Raw genomic sequence first — 17233 nt, 5'->3', positions numbered from 1 at the left:
GCTTTCGTGAGCTACAGCTTAAACAGTAATAAGTCACCAGGACCAGATGGTATCACCCAAGACTTCTGAAGGAACTCAAATGTGAAATTGCAGGACTACTGTCGTCTGTAACCTATCATTTAAATCAGCTTCTGTACCAAATAACTGGAGGATAGCTAATGTGACGCCAATTTTTAAAAAGGGCTCCAGAGGTAAGTCTGACTTCAGTACCAGGCAAACTGGTTGAAATTATAGTAAAGAACAAAACTGTCAGACACATAGGTGAACATAATTTGTTGAGGAATAGTCAACGTGGTTTTTGTAAAGCCTCACCAATCTTCTAGAATTCTTTGAGGGGATCAAGAAGCATGTGGATAAGGGGGACGCAGTAGGTATAGCGTATTTAGATTTTCAGAAAGCCTTTGACAAGGTCCCTCACCAAAGGCTCTTAAGTCATGGATTAAGAGGGAAGGTTCTCTCACAGATTGGTAACTGGTTAAAAGATAGGAAACAAAGGCTGGGAATAAATGATCAGTTTTCAGAATGGAGAGAGGTAAATAGTGGTGTCCCTCAGGGGTCTGTACTGGGACCAGTCCTATTTAACATATTCATAAATGATCTGGAAAAAGGGGTAAACAGTGAGGTGGCAAAATCTGCAGATGATACAAAACTACTCAAGATAGTTAAGTCCAAAACTGACTGCAAAGAGCTACAAAAGGATGTCTCAAAACTGGGTGACTGGGCAACAAAGTGGCAGATGAAATTCAGTGTTGACAAATGCAAAGTAATGCACAATGGAAAACATAATCCCAACTATACAAATAAAACGATGGGGTCTAAATTAGCTGTGACCACTCAAGAAAGATCTTCGAGTCATTGTGGAGAGTTCTCTGAAAACATCCGCTCAATGTGCAGCGGCAGTCAAAAAAGCGAACAGGATGTTGGGAATCATTAAGAAAGGGATAGATAATAAAACAGAAAATATCATATTGCCTCTATATAAATCCATGGTACGCCCACATCTTGAATACTGCATACAGATGTGGTCGCCCCATCTCAAAAAAAGATATAATGGACTTGGAAAAGGTTCAGAAAAGGGCAACAAAAATGATTAGGGGTATGGAATGGCTGCCGTATGAGGAGAGATTAATAAGACTGGGACTTTTCAGCTCGGAAGAGAGACGACTAAGGGGGGATCTGGTAGTGGTCTATAAAATCATGACTGGTGTGGAGAAAGTAAATAAGGAAGTGCTATTTACTTCTTCACATAACATAAGAACTAGGGGCCACCAAATGAAAACAGGCAGCAGGTTTAAAACAAACAAAAGGAAGTATTTTTTCCACACGACGCACAGTCAACCTGTGGAACTCTTTGCTAGAGGATGCTGTGAAGGCCAAGACTATAACAGGGTTCAAAAAAGAATTAGATAAGTTCATGGAGGATAGGTCCATCAATGGCTATTAGCCAGGATGGGCAGGGATGATGTCCCTAGCCTCTGTTTGCCAGAAGCTGGGAGTGGGTGACAGGGAATGCATCACTTGATGATTACCTGCTCTGTTCATTCCCTCTGAGGCACCTGGCATTGGCCACTGTAGGAAGACAGGATACTGGGGTAGATGGACCTTTGGTCTTAAGAAGTAACTAGAGTTACAGCACATGGAAGGGGAGACATTGGTAGGAAAAGGTTCCTTCTTAATACTGCTGCACGTTACCTCCTAAGAAAAGCAGTTAACAGGGATTCCCTATAATTTATCAACATTATGTCATATACTTTGATTTAATCTTACCAAAATATTTGACATCTCATTCTTCTAGCTATGGATATTTTACAGTGTCAGTCAATCTACATAATAAAGTTAAAGTTACTTTTCCAAAACAGAATCAAAGTTACCAGAAAGAGTTCAAGCCTATCTAAACACCACCAAAAATCACAAGAAGTGATGTATGAAACTAGTGATTTCAAAGATATTTGCAACTCTCTGCTTAGATCCAAGTTCTCCAAAAATCAAATCCTCAACTGCAACAGCACTGCCAATCCTACATGATGAATTAACAAGATCATGTACAATCAGGAGAAGTCAATTTAAACAGAGGATTTAAAACTCTTCAAGATTGACACTAACTTGCCAATAGTCCTTGAAAATCACGTTGATTGACAAGCCTCTAAAATACCTGTCTTGTAGTAAATTTCCATCCTTAGATTTTTTTTTATTTTAATTATTATTATTTTTTTTTTTTGTGGTGAAGATTTGCAGGACCATGCCTAAAAAATGTGTAGTCAAAGATGCAATAGAGTCAACCAAAAAACAAAACATGGCCTGAAGATATTTTTGGCACAATTCCATAGTAAGAAATAACTAGATGCTTACATGTAGCATTTAACTTAGCTGCCCTATTAAGATGTTTCTAATATTAAAAAGGATCAATTTTCTTACTTTATTTTTGCATTATCTGTTGGTATTAGTATTATCCCTTCTCTCTTTTCATAGACTCTTCTGAGCCTCCCACTTTCATCAGGTTCCTTCCCCTCCAATAAGCAGCTTGTTTTGGCCTCTGTTATAAGAGAATGCACACTTGACTCCCACAACTCATCTTCGAGCTGTTGTCCAAACAGCCACTGTCTTCACCCCTTCGTCTGCAAACTCCTTGAAATCTACAACCACTCTCTCACTTTTCTTTCTAGAGGCTCACAAATAGAGCCTCAATTCCTATCCACTCCTGTGAAACTCACTAAAATCAGTAAGAGCCTCTTTCTGAGCAAATCCTAGACCCTATATATCATCCTCATCCTACTTGATCTATCAGGTGCCTACAAGGATATCCCCCTTCTTGAAATCGTGTCTGCATTTGGCTTTCATGACTGTCCTCTCCTTGTTCTCCGCTCACCTCTCTAACAACGCTTTCAGTGTTTCATTTGGAAGGTTCTTTTTATCTCCCTTCAATTTTTGGTAACTATCCAACAGGCTATCTTCCATGCCTTCTCTTCTTTCTCTCTCTGTGCTCCCTCAGTGGCAATCTTATTCACTTGAATGACTTTGACTATCAACTTTGCGCAGATAACTCTCAAACCTACCTCTCCACTCTCCATTCAAACGCATGTCCCTGCCTGTCTTTTTGACATCCCCTCATGGTTGCCCAAGTCTTCACACAAAACTGTGCTCTTGGTGTCCTGCCCCATCCCTTGATGATCTCTGTCACCATGGACAACATGATCTTCCCAGTCGCTCAGACCTGTAATCTGGGCATCGTCTTTGAATAAGTCCAGTCTAGCTCTAGATCCACCATATTCAAGCAGCATTTAGAACATTGCTACTACCTGACCAAGTCACCCTGAATTTCCATCACAAACACCATTCCAATCTCTGTTGCAAATCTGAGCACCTCTCTCCATTAGACAGCAACCAGATCTCACCTCCTCTAGGCCTTATCATGCCCACATAAGCTTGGAGGGGGCTACAGATGGAAAGGTGGTGAGTCAGAGAAAGTGCATGAACCCGCTGGAGGTGAAAAGGGAGAGGACAGTGGAGATCTAGATCTGGGAGTACACACTCCAGAGCTTGGGGAAAAGTCTCTGCACACCTATTTGCACCACGGGGACTTGTATTTTTTCCTCACTATTGTCTAACGTCAGCAATATGCATAGGAATCATTTCTAGCCATACTAGGGATCACCATTTCTTATAGAACAAAATCATTAGCAGCATCCAGAATTAGTAGACCAACTAAATAAACTGAGTTATTCTATACGAATTAGATTAACTAGGAAAGAAAAGGATGTTTTGTTATTTCTATTTTTGGACACCTGGGAGGACACTACAATGACGGAGAGCACGCAATTGACTAGAGGTATCATGGGAGGGCAATGTTGTATTAAACTGGCAAAACACCTAATTTAAATATTGACAGAATAATACAACTAATACTTTAAAGAAAAAAAGACTACATTAAGTACTAAATATTATTATTTCTTCATTCTTAGTTTGTATGTACCTGAAACGTTTCTCTATTGCCTACAGCATTGTTCACAAGGAACTAATGAACTACTGATTGAACAGAATACGATCCATTAATTAAATGCAAAGGAGACAAAAGACATAATTATATAGTAAGGCTGATAAAGAATAGAAAAATGATTAATCTATTTCTGGCCAAAATTAACTGGTTCAGAATGACTGCTAAAATTACTATTAATCATTGCTAATCCTGGATCAGTTACTGAATCATAATTTGCTCTTCACATGAATTTATTTTTTTAAAAATCTGCTGTAAAATGCTCTTTCCTTCCTTAAATAATGCATTCAAATATGACAGTAAACCTCATTAATCATTATCTAATTAAAATCCTTTCCTATTTTGTTCACCTTTTTCAGACATCCCCCAAAATGAAGATTAAGGTTTCAAGTTCAAATAGAGAAAGATCTTAAATTTCACCTTGCCAAGCAAATTTCTTCCCATTCAAATCAATAGCAAAATCTTCAGGGTAGAAGTCAATTATACTTGATTCCTGCATTTGAGAAAAATCAAAAGACCATTAGAAACAAATCTGCATATAGCTGGATGAACGTTCTCTGTTTCTTATCCTGCTTAACACAAAACTGTTCAATATGGCTAATGAAAAGGAATACACTGTATTATAAAATACCATCCAAGCTAGAAGGCCGCAGGAGAACCCCACAAACCCAACAGAGAGTCAAGGATTGACAAAACAAGACAAGCAGGATAGGATTTTGGGGGAATTCAGGAGAATGGAGCTAGGCCTCCGCCTCTGGAATAATTTGCAGGGTTTCTTGGAAGCAGAGTAGATTTTGGATTTGCTCTAAGGAAATGAGGTCAGGAAAAGTCATTTAATATATTCAAACATTTGAAACAAAAAGATTCAAGTTTCACAAAGCTGTATGACCAGACAAGTAAAATTGTTACTTTCCCCGGTCAGTATTATTCCTTTAAAACAAACCAGTAGCAGAAAGAGAGGATTCTTACTGGATCCGTCATGAGCTTCCGCCATGTTGGTGGTAGAAAGTTACCACTAGCAGCAGGAAATACTCCCATGAGTTGTTCAAGTGGTCTGAACTGCCAAAACAAAGAAGGGAAAAATGTGAGTGACTTCCAATAACCTATTAAAAGACAGAATAATAAATGAATGTCTCTTACCGGTTTTGTACCCTTTTCAAAGTCTGAGGGCAGGTCTGCAATACCTTCAAAGTCAGAGGCAAATGGCGCATAATGGAAAGGATAGTACCACTTCCAGGAAGCACAACCCTAGTTTTGCAAGACAAGAGACTAATAAATGATACAGCTCAGAAGAGCTAAATAGTCACATATACTATTAGTGGCTATCGAAAGATGACTAAACTTAACCCAGTGTGAGCACCAATGTTATAGCCATGTCATGGATAAAGTTAAGATCTGTCAAGGGTATTTTTAGTAAAAGTCAGGGACAGGTTGCGGCAATAAACAAAAATTCATGGAAGCCCGTGACCTGTCCCTGACTTTTACTAAAAATACCGGGGTGGGGAAAACAGACAAAACAGAGCACTGCCAGAGGCTTGCAGCTGCCCCAGCCCTGCTGCTGCTCCTGTGGGAGGGGCTGACCGCTGCTGCTCCAGCCCCAGGGTTGCTGATCCAACCCCAGCCACTGTTCCAACCTTGAGGCTGCTACTCCTGCCCCAGAAGTCACAGAGGTCCTGGAAAGTCACTGAATCCATGACCTGCATGACAGATTCATGTCCTTAGTCGCAGAACTGGGAAAGTTACCTCCCAGGTTCACTGAGGAAAGAGTTCTAAATCTCTTTTGAAATTGGGCTACTCCACCAGAGTTCAGGTCAAGGCTGAACAGATGTGTCCCAAGAATTCAGCAGAAGGCTATGTGGTTAAACTCAATGGGCAGTGAAGGAGACTGCAGGGACTTCCTGAAGAACTTTTGAGACAAAGTCTTAAGTCAACACATCCCTTTGTGCCTGTTACCAGAGACAGAACTGCTTCATCCACAAACAGATCCAGAAGAGGTTCTCTGAACAGTATTCCAACAGCCACTCTTGCCAAAGTAGCGACCTTACTCATGAAAGTATGACTTCTCCTACATTACTGGCATACTCCCCCTCTCCTCAAAATGCATAGAAGCACATATGTAGTTCTAGTCCTAGTTCTTAATCCTTGGCTGTGTGTACTTTGTCTGCAGTTTGTATGTTAGAATGAGCAGAGGTCACTTAACCAGAAGTAGTTACTATTGCGTGTAGTTTCTGCATATTCCCTAGAGCGATGTGCGTCTGGAACAACAGAGTTTCAGAACCTTCTAAAAAGCCATGCCGCAAGCCTTCCTTGCAACACTGAATGTTTGGTAGCCACAGCTGTAGGAGGGGCATGCAGCCCCAACTGCCACGGTATCTAAGAGGATAAGGCAGGAGGGAAGTATGAATGTGTGTAGGCAACTATCTTAGAACTAGTTACAAGTAACCTCTTCTCAATCATATGTGAGGTGGCTTCTACATATCCAATACCTTCCCCAAGATGGCAGGCTGAGGTGTTCTAGATAAATAGTGATTGCTAAGCTGCCCTCTTATGGTATCCACTTGAGAGGTCATAAAACAAAATAGTGTTTGTAAAGGTGTGAACGGAACTCCATGTTGCATCCTGCAAATATCAAGTATGGAAACATTACTTAGGCAGACAGATGCTATCTTGGTATTAGTTAAATGAGCCATAAGAGAGACAGGTATTCAGACATTATGTAATAAGTAGCAGATTTCACTACATAACGTCTTTAAGTGGATAAAATTACGTGGAAACGGTATTCCCTCAACACTGATCTTCTGTATATCTGGGTATCTGAGTGACTTCAACGTCTTGGTCCCATTTAAGCAAAAAGTTTAAAATTCCATATAACCTTTCAGTATGAAGTCATGTCTCCCCAGGATGCATGTGATACTTTGGGAAGGAGCAAAAAGCATAATTGACAACTTTGGAGAGGAAATTAGTACGTGGTCATTGGACAACTTTTGTCAATCAAAGCTCACAACTCACTCTCCTCTCAAGTGTAAATGTGATGAAGAATGCTCTCAAGGCAAAAGATGGAACAAAGAACCATCAAGTAAGTTTCCTACTTAAAATTTTGATCAGAGCATTCTACAGCATTCTACTTTGCTTGTACGTATGCCTGTGCTTCTTTAGTATAAAACTCAAAATAAGATTGCAGTCAACCTGAACAACAGTCACAACGAACGGTTTGGAACAGTTAAATCTTGACATTTCTTGATCATTTCAGCACACAGAATCCTACTTTTGAACAGGTCTTAGCAAGTTGGATATAGAAGAGATTAATTCAGTGAAACTGTCCATTAAAAAGCTTGAAGATGCAAGCAAAAAAAGTCTTTGCTCCCTTTTTAAATCTAATCTTTGTAAGTTTCTGAAAAAGATACTTTTGTCAGCTGTTGATAATCAAAGGAAGACTCACAGAGTGAAATCTGCACACTCGCAGAGTGAAATCCTATGGAAAGTGATATCTTAAAGAACGGAAGTGGTCTCTCAAATTACTGAAGAAGGTGGTAAGCCTTACAGAGTTAGCTGCAGAAAAAAGCCATTCTGACTGCTTGGCTAGCTGCTGAATCTTAAAACTGTTCCGTCTTTCTAGCAAGCACAGGTTCTCTTTCCTACTGCTTCTGCATGTGTCCTGTGTCTGAAGAGGCACTAGGTCGCATGCCACCGTCCTAATGGGTTTAAACGCAATTAACTTCAGCTTCATGGTCTTCCATAGGTCGAGTGAGACCATATCTGATTTGATGGAATTTTAACAGGGAAGAAGGACAAGAGCACGTTAAGTGAATGAGACTTGATCTGCTGGGTTGGTTACTCTGTTCACTTTTCAGAATGGCCTGCCTTCATGAATTTGCAAATTATGTTGTGGAAACAGTGGTACTATTATTGACTTCCTGTGTCCATTCGCTTCCACTGTAAAGGAAGTTTTTGTATTGCTGTCAGTTAGATTGTTTTACACCTCCATTTTTTCTAGTCTTCTGCTTTTATTCTTCCTCTGATGCAGTTTATGGGTAAGCCAGTGAATTTCATGACATTTAAACTATTGTCTCCCTGAGCATCATTTCTTCTTCAAGTGTAAAGTGATCCTTTTCAAATCCCAAAGGAGGGCTCTTTGCCTGAAACTATTCTCATAACACAAGAACTAGGGGTCACCAAATGACATTAATAGGCAGCAGGTTTGAAACAAACAAACGGAAGTATTTTTTCACACAATGCACAGTCAACCTGTGGACAAAAAAGCGAACAGGATGTTGGGAATCATTAAGAAAGGGATAGATAATAAAACAGAAAATATCATATTGCCTCTATATAAATCCATGGTACGCCCACATCTTGAATACTGCATACAGATGTGGTCGCCCCATCTCAAAAAAAGATATAATGGACTTGGAAAAGGTTCAGAAAAGGGCAACAAAAATGATTAGGGGTATGGAATGGCTGCCGTATGAGGAGAGATTAATAAGACTGGGACTTTTCAGCTCGGAAGACAGACGACTAAGGGGGGATCTGGTAGTGGTCTATAAAATCATGACTGGTGTGGAGAAAGTAAATAAGGAAGTGCTATTTACTTCTTCACATAACATAAGAACTAGGGGCCACCAAATGAAAACAGGCAGCAGGTTTAAAACAAACAAAAGGAAGTATTTTTTCCACACGACGCACAGTCAACCTGTGGAACTCTTTGCCAGAGGATTTTGTGAAGGCCAAGACTATAACAGAGTTAAAAAAAACACTAGATAAGTTAATGGAGGATAGGTCCATCAGTGGCTATTAGCTAGGATGGGCAGGGATGGTGCCCCTAGCCTGTTTGCTAGAAGCTGGGAATAGGCGACATCACTTGATAATTACCTGTTCTGTTCATTTCCTCATGGGCACTTGGCATTGGCCACTGTCGGAAGACAGGATACTGAGCTAGATGGATCTTTGGTCTGAGCCAGTACGGCCGTTCTTATGAAAGACATATTCATCTACACAGCTTAAGTTTCTAGAAGCTACGCTTTAAAACTAAACCGGATAGAGTTAACAATTAGCCTACTCCAGTCCTCTTCAGATTTAAAAAAAAAGATTGTAGTTATTAAAATGAGCAATGTGTGTTTGCACAAGAAATAGCATCTTTATGGGAATAGGAATTTCTGGCCAACAACTTGCAAACATGTTTTCTACCGTTCATATTTAGCTGTCATGCAATCTCTAAATTTAAAGAATGGAAAACACCCTGCCTCGTTACCTACATGAAAGTGAAAATGGCACACCAGATGCCAAGCTTTTTCAAGATTCACTGAAACCTAAAACACTGTTCACCCTATCCTCCACCTCTAAATGCAGTATTTCATTTTAAAATACAAATTAAAATCAGTGACCTAGCAGACTGATCTAAATCGCAAGAAAAACTAGTAATAAATTTTGTATTTAGTTAATATAACCACTTACATATCATATTTTCATACTGAAATAGCACCAACAAAAACTAAACAGAGAACACACCCTACAAACAAAAACACACCACTGCATACTATCTTTGCTACTTGATATTATTTAAACTATCTATTCCCACTTCATACAAACTTCAGCTTATTTTGTTCTCAGAGCACGAAACTAGTTATTAACCATCATTGCTACAATCCCCAATATGTCTAACTAATCTCTTGCCAATCTGACATCTCAATTATCAAAAGATTTAAATCAGATATAGATTACTTCAATTATAATGCACTTCATGAAACATCACTACAGTCCACAGAGAAGACTGACAATTCTGTACCTCTCAAATTCTTACAAGCATTTTGCATTCTTTCCCCTTTGTTCACTCATTTGCAATTAGTTTTACCAGCCCTTACATTTCTATATTCCTCAATTCAAAGAAAAAGCTTGGTAGCTTCAAATATTTACAGTGCCGGACATTTCATAGAATATCAGGTTTGGAAGGGACCTCAGACAGCTTTTATTCCCTTAGAAACAATCCTCTGCTGTTCAACTACCGTTAGTAAGAAAATATTAAAATGACTTATTGATGTTGTGATTAAGCATGAATTTTCTATAATATTTTATGAATCCTACAGGTGCCTCAGTTCCCTATGTATTTTGCATGGCTTGCCAGTGGGGAAAAAGGATTAAGTTTGCCCTTAGCACAGGCTAAATAGACATAGGCATGTGTGTTGCCTGGCTGCAAGAGCCTGAATGGGTCATTAAAAAGGACTGGCCGAGGCAACCCCCTTATCAACAGAAAACCCGAGAAGACAGTGGAAAACCCAATCATCAGGACACTGACATACCAAAGGACCCAGGGGGAGATGGATTTCCCTGCCTCTCAGTAGGGAAGCTGAGCAAAGACCCCAGCTCAAGAATAAAAGGACTGGAAGGTGTGATGGACAAGAGCTGGCTTCTGGAGGAAGCTGGGGGGCCCTTGCATCTGGGAACTGACTAAGAACATCCGATAGAGCCTGAAAATGGACTTTCATTACAGGTTGGCTCAGGCTCTGGGTTAACCAGAATGGACTATGCTTTAACCATCATTTCTCTGTGCTAACCTAAGGACTTCCTATGCTGTGTCCAGTTGCCTAATAAACCCTGCTGTTTTGAAAAGCTGTTAAGAGTGTCACTGTAAATAACAGGTAGAGGCGCATTAATCCCTGAAGAGAATACACGTCTCTACCTGGAGTTTCCCTCAGCTGGACTCACGGAACAGAGCTCAGCGTGAAGAAGGGCTGCAGCCCAGAGATTCAGTCTCAAGAGGCGGTGAGGCCTACCCTGAAGGAAGAGCGAGACCCCTTGAGAGTCTGGCTCACTGAAGCGGTTCCTCCAAGGTTCTGTTCCAAAGCTGGGGGTGTAGCACCAATCCTATGGATCCGTGACAGATTACAACCATGATCTACTGAAAGACAGATGGGCTGCAGACAGGGAAGAAAATTAAATTTAATAGAATAAAAATTTAAGTACCTGATAATAGTATCTGAGAACCCAGCAAAGCCCTTCAACATAAGACTGTACAACTTTACGACGGAATTTCTCATCAGACACATCAACATCAAATTTGTTCTTATAGTAGCGCTGTTTCCAACCAGATTCCCATAACCTACACGAGAAGCACAATTAGATTTTAGTTTATAATCGTTTTCATATTACATATTTAAACGTCACAGATTTTGCAATGAAAGCTAAGGCAAATGCTGTATTAGCATGAGGCTAATGGTATGACGAGCATCTCATCTCAAGAGATGCACCAATTTAAAGTCACTTACACCCTAAATTACCATTTGATTTCTGACAATATCTTCTACTAATTTAAACCTGGGCTTGGAGAGGGTGGGCAGGGACGGACGGAGACCCAAGAGCCAGAGGAGTAAACACACTGGCCAGGGACTGAGATGAAAGTTATGATTGGGGAAGCCAAACTTGAAAGTTCAGGAGTAACACCCTGAGGAGCAGTTTAGTCCTTATTCTGTGCTGCCTGGACAGCATTGTGATTTCTACAAAAGATGCTGTCCCTGAACCCTGCTTGAGTGGATAAGGATAGTTTTCAAAAAATAAAATTGAAATCATTTTTATTTTTAAAAAACAAACAAACCTATTTAAAATGTGAAGCTATGACAACCTATGTTAAGACCTAAACTTACTATAATCTATTAAAAGCACTTAAAGATATGCTGCATCAGAGAGCTCTCCTCAAGTTTCAAGGACTTGAGAAAGGAGCTCCCTTTTTCAATTAGATACAGAATCAGGGGACAACCATCTAACTCAGGGGTGGGCAAACTTTTTGGCTAGAGGGCCACACTGGGGTTGCAAAAGTGTATGGAGGGCCATGTAGGGAAGGCTATGCCTTCCCAAACAGACTGCCCCCACCCCCTCCCACTTCTTGCCCTCATCAGAACCTCTGACCCCCTCAACCCCCCCCATCCTGAAACCCCCCACCCCTAACCACCCCCGGTACTGCAGCCCCTATCCAATGCCCCCCCGTTCCCAGTCCCCTGACTGCCCCAACCCCTATCCACACTCCCACCTCCTGACAGGTCCCCTGGAAGCCCAAGCGTATCCAAACCCCCATTCCCCATCCCCTGACCGCTATCTACACCCCCGCCCCCTAACAGGGGCCCAAGGACGCCATGCTTATCCAACCCGCCCCTATTCCCCATCCCCTGACCGCCCCCCCCAAGAAGCTCCACCCCATCCAACCACCCCCATTCCCTGACTGCCCCCCAGAACCCCCCGCCCCTTATCCAACCCCCTTAGCATGCTGCTCACAGCAGCATGTCTGGCAACCGCGCCACCTGGCCAGAGCCAGACATGCTGCCGTGCTGCTCGGCAGGAGCTCGCAGCCCCCACGCAGCGGTATAGCTGCAGGGGAGGAGGGAAAGCGGGGGAGGGGCCGGGGGCTAGACTCCCCGGCCAGGAGCTCAGGGCCAGGCAGGACGGTCCCAAAGGCCGGATGTGGCCCCGGGCCATAGTTTGCCCACCTCTGATCTAACTTCTGAGGTCAACTCAAGCTCATGTACTGCATTATCTATCTATCTATACCAGTGGTCCCCTGGCAACCCACTCAACACACAGCAGCAGCCTATCGGACATTCTCAGGACCATACAGGTAGTATACATATTGTGTGGATGCGGCCCACATAACACAGAGCTGCATATGTGGCCCACAATGGTAAACAGGTTCAGAACCATTGATCTAGACTATTTTCAGTCTTTACAATGGAAGAAGTGCTGATATTTTTCCAAATGTAAGTGCTTCCAGTTTGTTGTGCAGCAAAGCTTTCGCCTTAATTACTTTTGGTTTTGTATTTTCATTTGGACAAGTTCAAAGTTGAAAAAACAACTGGTAGCTGATAAAAAGCAGGCAAGCTTGTTTCCCTCTTCCAAGCTATGAATAAAAATTAGGTGAGAGGACGAGATCTGATAATTCTAAAAACCTGAAGGATGTGGGGGCAATTTTCAAAGGTATTTAGGCATCTAAATATGTAGACAGGTGCTATTGAAAAACCAGCTAGGAGCCTACTTTGCACTGGATTTCAATGAGAATTAAGCATATAAGCTTCTTAGGAACTTTTGAAAAACCTAATAGGCACCTATCTGCATCTTTAGACACCTAAGTATCTTTGAAAGTCTGGCCCACAGTCTGTTCCCTAACTGTCGTTAATACTTCATTTACTAAATCAGTTTTAAATGCAAAACATGTTTTGATAAACCATCTTTGTTTCTTTATGTATCCAGTGTATTTAAAGATATTGTTTTAGTTAACCAAAACAATCCTAAAATGTTAAGTTTTTCGCATTTTTAATTGAATTCTGATTTCCATCCAAATGTGGCTTGCACAAATCACAAGTAAAATGACAGCCTAGTACATAAGAAACGGATCACTCAACATTTTCTAAAATAATAAAAATGTAAAAATTAAGAATGTGAATAAATGTATGTTGAGCTTTGTAATTGCTTAAATAAATATGTATAGACAGTGCATCCTAGTTAGCAAAAAGTAACCACCAATTTAGTGTGATGGCTATATTTGGTTGATATATTAAAACATGTTTATTTGCAACAAATGACAATAAACCTGTCTTTAGGAAAAATTAATAAGTATACATGGAAAAATATCAAATATTTAAATCAAGGTTTCCTGCTTGCCAATTTATACTTCAGTGTGAATGCACAGGAAAGAAAAGAAAGAATAGTTTGGCATAAGATCAAACGACATTGATCAAATATGGAATGCAGGATGCAGTGATGAATTTGTTACGCAAACTTTGCACCCTACTAAGATTTTAATGTGCTACACTTAAACTTTTCTTCCTCTGTACCTAGGTCCTCGCCCCCTCCCCAAAAAACCAACAACCCACCACCACCAATTGGTACATTTCTCATGAAGCTATTCTAAATAGGGAATGAAGTGACAGTGGATTTCTCCAGCCTTTCACCTTTTGAGATCTTGGTTCAAACCTTGTTTGAGTTATGAGTGAGTTGGCTAAACTTGTTTTCACCTTATTCCTACCCCTTCATTTATTTAATCAGAGGACATCTTGCTCATAGCTAACACACATACCCAGTATAAAATCAATATTAAAAGATGTATTTCAGTAATCAATATAAATAAAGCTGCACACCTAGTATAACTGAACTTTATGGGTTAAATAGCTCAAAAATTCACTTGCAAAACAGTGGCATTCAGCTCACATAATCAAAGCTAAACACTGAATGTCTAGCCAATTTAGCACTTGGTCTCAAAGGGAGTAGTGGCTTGGAGGACAAAAACCTGTATGCATACTAATCTAGATACTTAGATTTAACAGCTATAGTTTACACATCTCACTGGAATTTACTGAATATTCTAACCCTCCACATTAATTACTCATGGATAAAAAGATCATAGGAAAGCATCTGAAGGCACTGCTGCTCTAAGCTAAATGGCATTAATTAGGCTGCATCTACTTCAGCAATTTGCTAACAAAGTGCTACAAAAAATGGCTTCACCTGATATTATCCTCTGGCTCAGGTTCACTGTCACTGTCTTCTGCTTTTCGCTTAATTCCTCCTGCTGGGGAAGGGGTGCCATCAGAAGTGAAACTAGTATTAGGAGATGTTGAAGGAGTCTAGGGATATAATCATATATAAACACAGGAAAGAAGGGTTTTATTACGCATTTCATATTCAAATTAATGGTTTTGTGTGAAGAATTAAGAACATTTGTTATTTTTACTTAAAAAAAACAAACTACATGCTACACAATCCTAAAATATTAGGAAGTCCACTAGCATAAAATAGAGCTTTATAAGAGGAATCAAAAACTGGAATGTAAAAACAAAAAAAACAACAAAACATGAAATTTTTGTGACAAAGCATAAAACGTTTGGTATAGCCCAGTCTAACAGTAGGAATAAAAAACAATTGGATACAAGGCTTATTTTATTACTTCTCAAAAAGAAAAGGAGTACTTGTGGCACCTTAGAGACTAACCAATTTATTTGAGCATAAGCTTTTGTGAGCTACAGCTCAAGTGAGCTGTAGCTCACAAAAGCTTATGCTCAAATAAATTGGTTAGTCTCTTGCATCCGATGAAGTGAGCTGTAGCTCACAAAAGCTTATGCTCAAATAAATTGGTTAGTCTCCTGCATCCGATGAAGTGAGCTATAGCTCACGAAAGCTTATGCTCAAATAAATTGGTTAGTCTCTAAGGTGCCACAAGTCCTCCTTTTCTTTTTGCTAATACAGACTAACATGGCTGCTACTCTGAAACCGTTTATTACTTCTGTTTATCATGGCAGAAAAACAGGTCACATGTGCAGACTAGAATATAAAGATGACTTAGAATTCAGAACTGGCAGCCAAATTTAGAATATTTCTGAAAATTGCAAGTGACCCTCTATTCAAATGTAAGTAGTTTAACATAGAAGAAAATTTTAGGAAGTAGAGTTTTAGGAAGTCTCTCTTATTTTTGCAGATGACAGAAGATATTTACGGTAAATAAAACTTAAACACTGAAGGTTGTGGCAAACCGACAAGAGCTAGGAAATTAAAATTCTGATGAAAGCCTCAAACAATTTGCTTTAATACACAAAATTTCAGGATTAAAGCAAGTAGTAAATTAAAAAGGCAAACTTATTTACCCAGGCTTACTGGACAAAATACTTATTAGGAATGGAGAAATTTTTATTGAAATGTACATTTACTGTTTGGATGGACAAACAGAGCAAAAGGGGAATCCTTACTATACATTGCATACTAGTGACTGTTCTATAGTCAACTCTGGTTAAATGTTTCCACAACAACCACCTCTAGTTTTCAATCACTCAACTTTCCTAAAGTTTGTCTGTAAGCAGGTATAGGAAATTTTTAAAGAAAGTATAAATAAATTAGCAGTTCAGTCTTTATTTTTATATATTAGGGGCAGCAGGGAAGATATTCCCCTGCATTATAGAAAATTGATTTTTGAACAGCACTATAGCTGAAACAGAATCTAGAAAGTTAAAACCCAGCCACTGTGAAGCTAGCCTTTGCAAAAACTGGTTGGAACTTGGCTAAGTTACAAGGCCCTAGGCAGGGGAGAACAATTTGCACATACACAAGAGATATTTCTTTCCACCAGTGCTCAAAAGGGAGATACCTGTACATAACGTAGAGCTGCCTGACTTAGCTGCATATTAAGTGTGGACATCTTCTACGGTCCACTGAACGAACCAGAGCTAAATAGCTTATGTATGTGCAAAGAGTCATTCAGTATGTAACACTGACAACCAACACTAAAAAATACAATTGGATGAGTATTTTTTGAATACGCTGTTTCAGAGTAGCAGTCGTGTTCGTCTGTATCCGCAAAAAGAACAGGAGGACTTGTGGCACCTTAGAGACTAACAAATTTATTAGAGCATAAGCTTTCGTGGGCTACAGCCCACTTCATCGGATGCATAGAATGGAACATATAGTAAGAAAATAGATAGATAGATATATTACACACATACCGAGAACTTGAAAAGGTGGAGTAAGAGGCTAATTAATTAAGATGAGTTATTATCACTGCAGTGGTCCTCAAACTTCTGTACTAGTGACCCCTTTCAGATAACAAGCCTCTGAGTGCAACCCCCCTTATAAATTAAAAAACACTTTTAAATATATTTAACACGATCATAAATGCTGGAGGCAAAGTGGGGTTTGGAGTGGAGGCTGACAGCTCACGACCCGCCACGCAATAACCTCGCAACCCCCTGAGGGGTCCTGACCCCCACTTTGAGAACCCCGGCTCTACTGCACTAAGATTAAATATCAAATGGTGCACCTTTCAATTTATTTTCAAACTGCAATTTTTCCGACAACTTCACGGGTGTATTCACTCAGAGCACAAGGGAAAATAAACTAAACTAAAATACTCTCCACTGGAGAACATCCCCCTCTAAACCAAATAATCCTACAAAAAGGACAGTCTACAGAATTGTTCCCAGAGACAGTAACTACCTATTTTTCAGCCAGCCTGAATGCCATCTCCATCTGTTGGAGACAAGAAAAGAACTAAGCACATTCAGCTGTGACAGACATTTCACAGGGGTGGGACTGTAAGAGGTTTTTTGTTTCCTGCCTGCCCTGTAGTGGAAGTTGGATGTTATACCCATTCCTGGGTTAGAATAGAGACTGCATGGACCAGCACAGTGTGGGGTTTTTTTTTGGCAATCACAAAAGCATACAGAAAATTAAAGCTAACGTAACCAGCTCTGGCATCAGCTAGCATCATACAAAATATGA

At 40.1% G+C, this 17233-nt stretch overlaps 1 protein-coding gene across 1 annotated transcript in view; it reads right to left on the bottom strand.

The window, feature by feature from the left end:
• The window catches only part of XRN2 (5'-3' exoribonuclease 2), an 88203-nt gene that overhangs the window by 41340 nt on the left and 29630 nt on the right, over positions 1 to 17233 (bottom strand). The window contains exons 16-20 of the mRNA XM_074949748.1: positions 14474 to 14592; positions 10949 to 11084; positions 5132 to 5239; positions 4961 to 5050; positions 4412 to 4484 (exon numbers count right to left, since the gene is read on the bottom strand). Of these exons, the coding sequence (XP_074805849.1) occupies positions 4412 to 4484; positions 4961 to 5050; positions 5132 to 5239; positions 10949 to 11084; positions 14474 to 14592 (526 nt within the window). The remainder of the gene's footprint in view (positions 1 to 4411; positions 4485 to 4960; positions 5051 to 5131; positions 5240 to 10948; positions 11085 to 14473; positions 14593 to 17233) is intronic.

Source organism: Natator depressus, chromosome 3, assembly GCF_965152275.1.
Source record: "Natator depressus isolate rNatDep1 chromosome 3, rNatDep2.hap1, whole genome shotgun sequence".
In the NCBI taxonomy this organism is placed as follows: domain Eukaryota; kingdom Metazoa; phylum Chordata; order Testudines; family Cheloniidae; genus Natator; species Natator depressus.
This window is presented reverse-complemented; position numbering and strand designations above follow the sequence as displayed.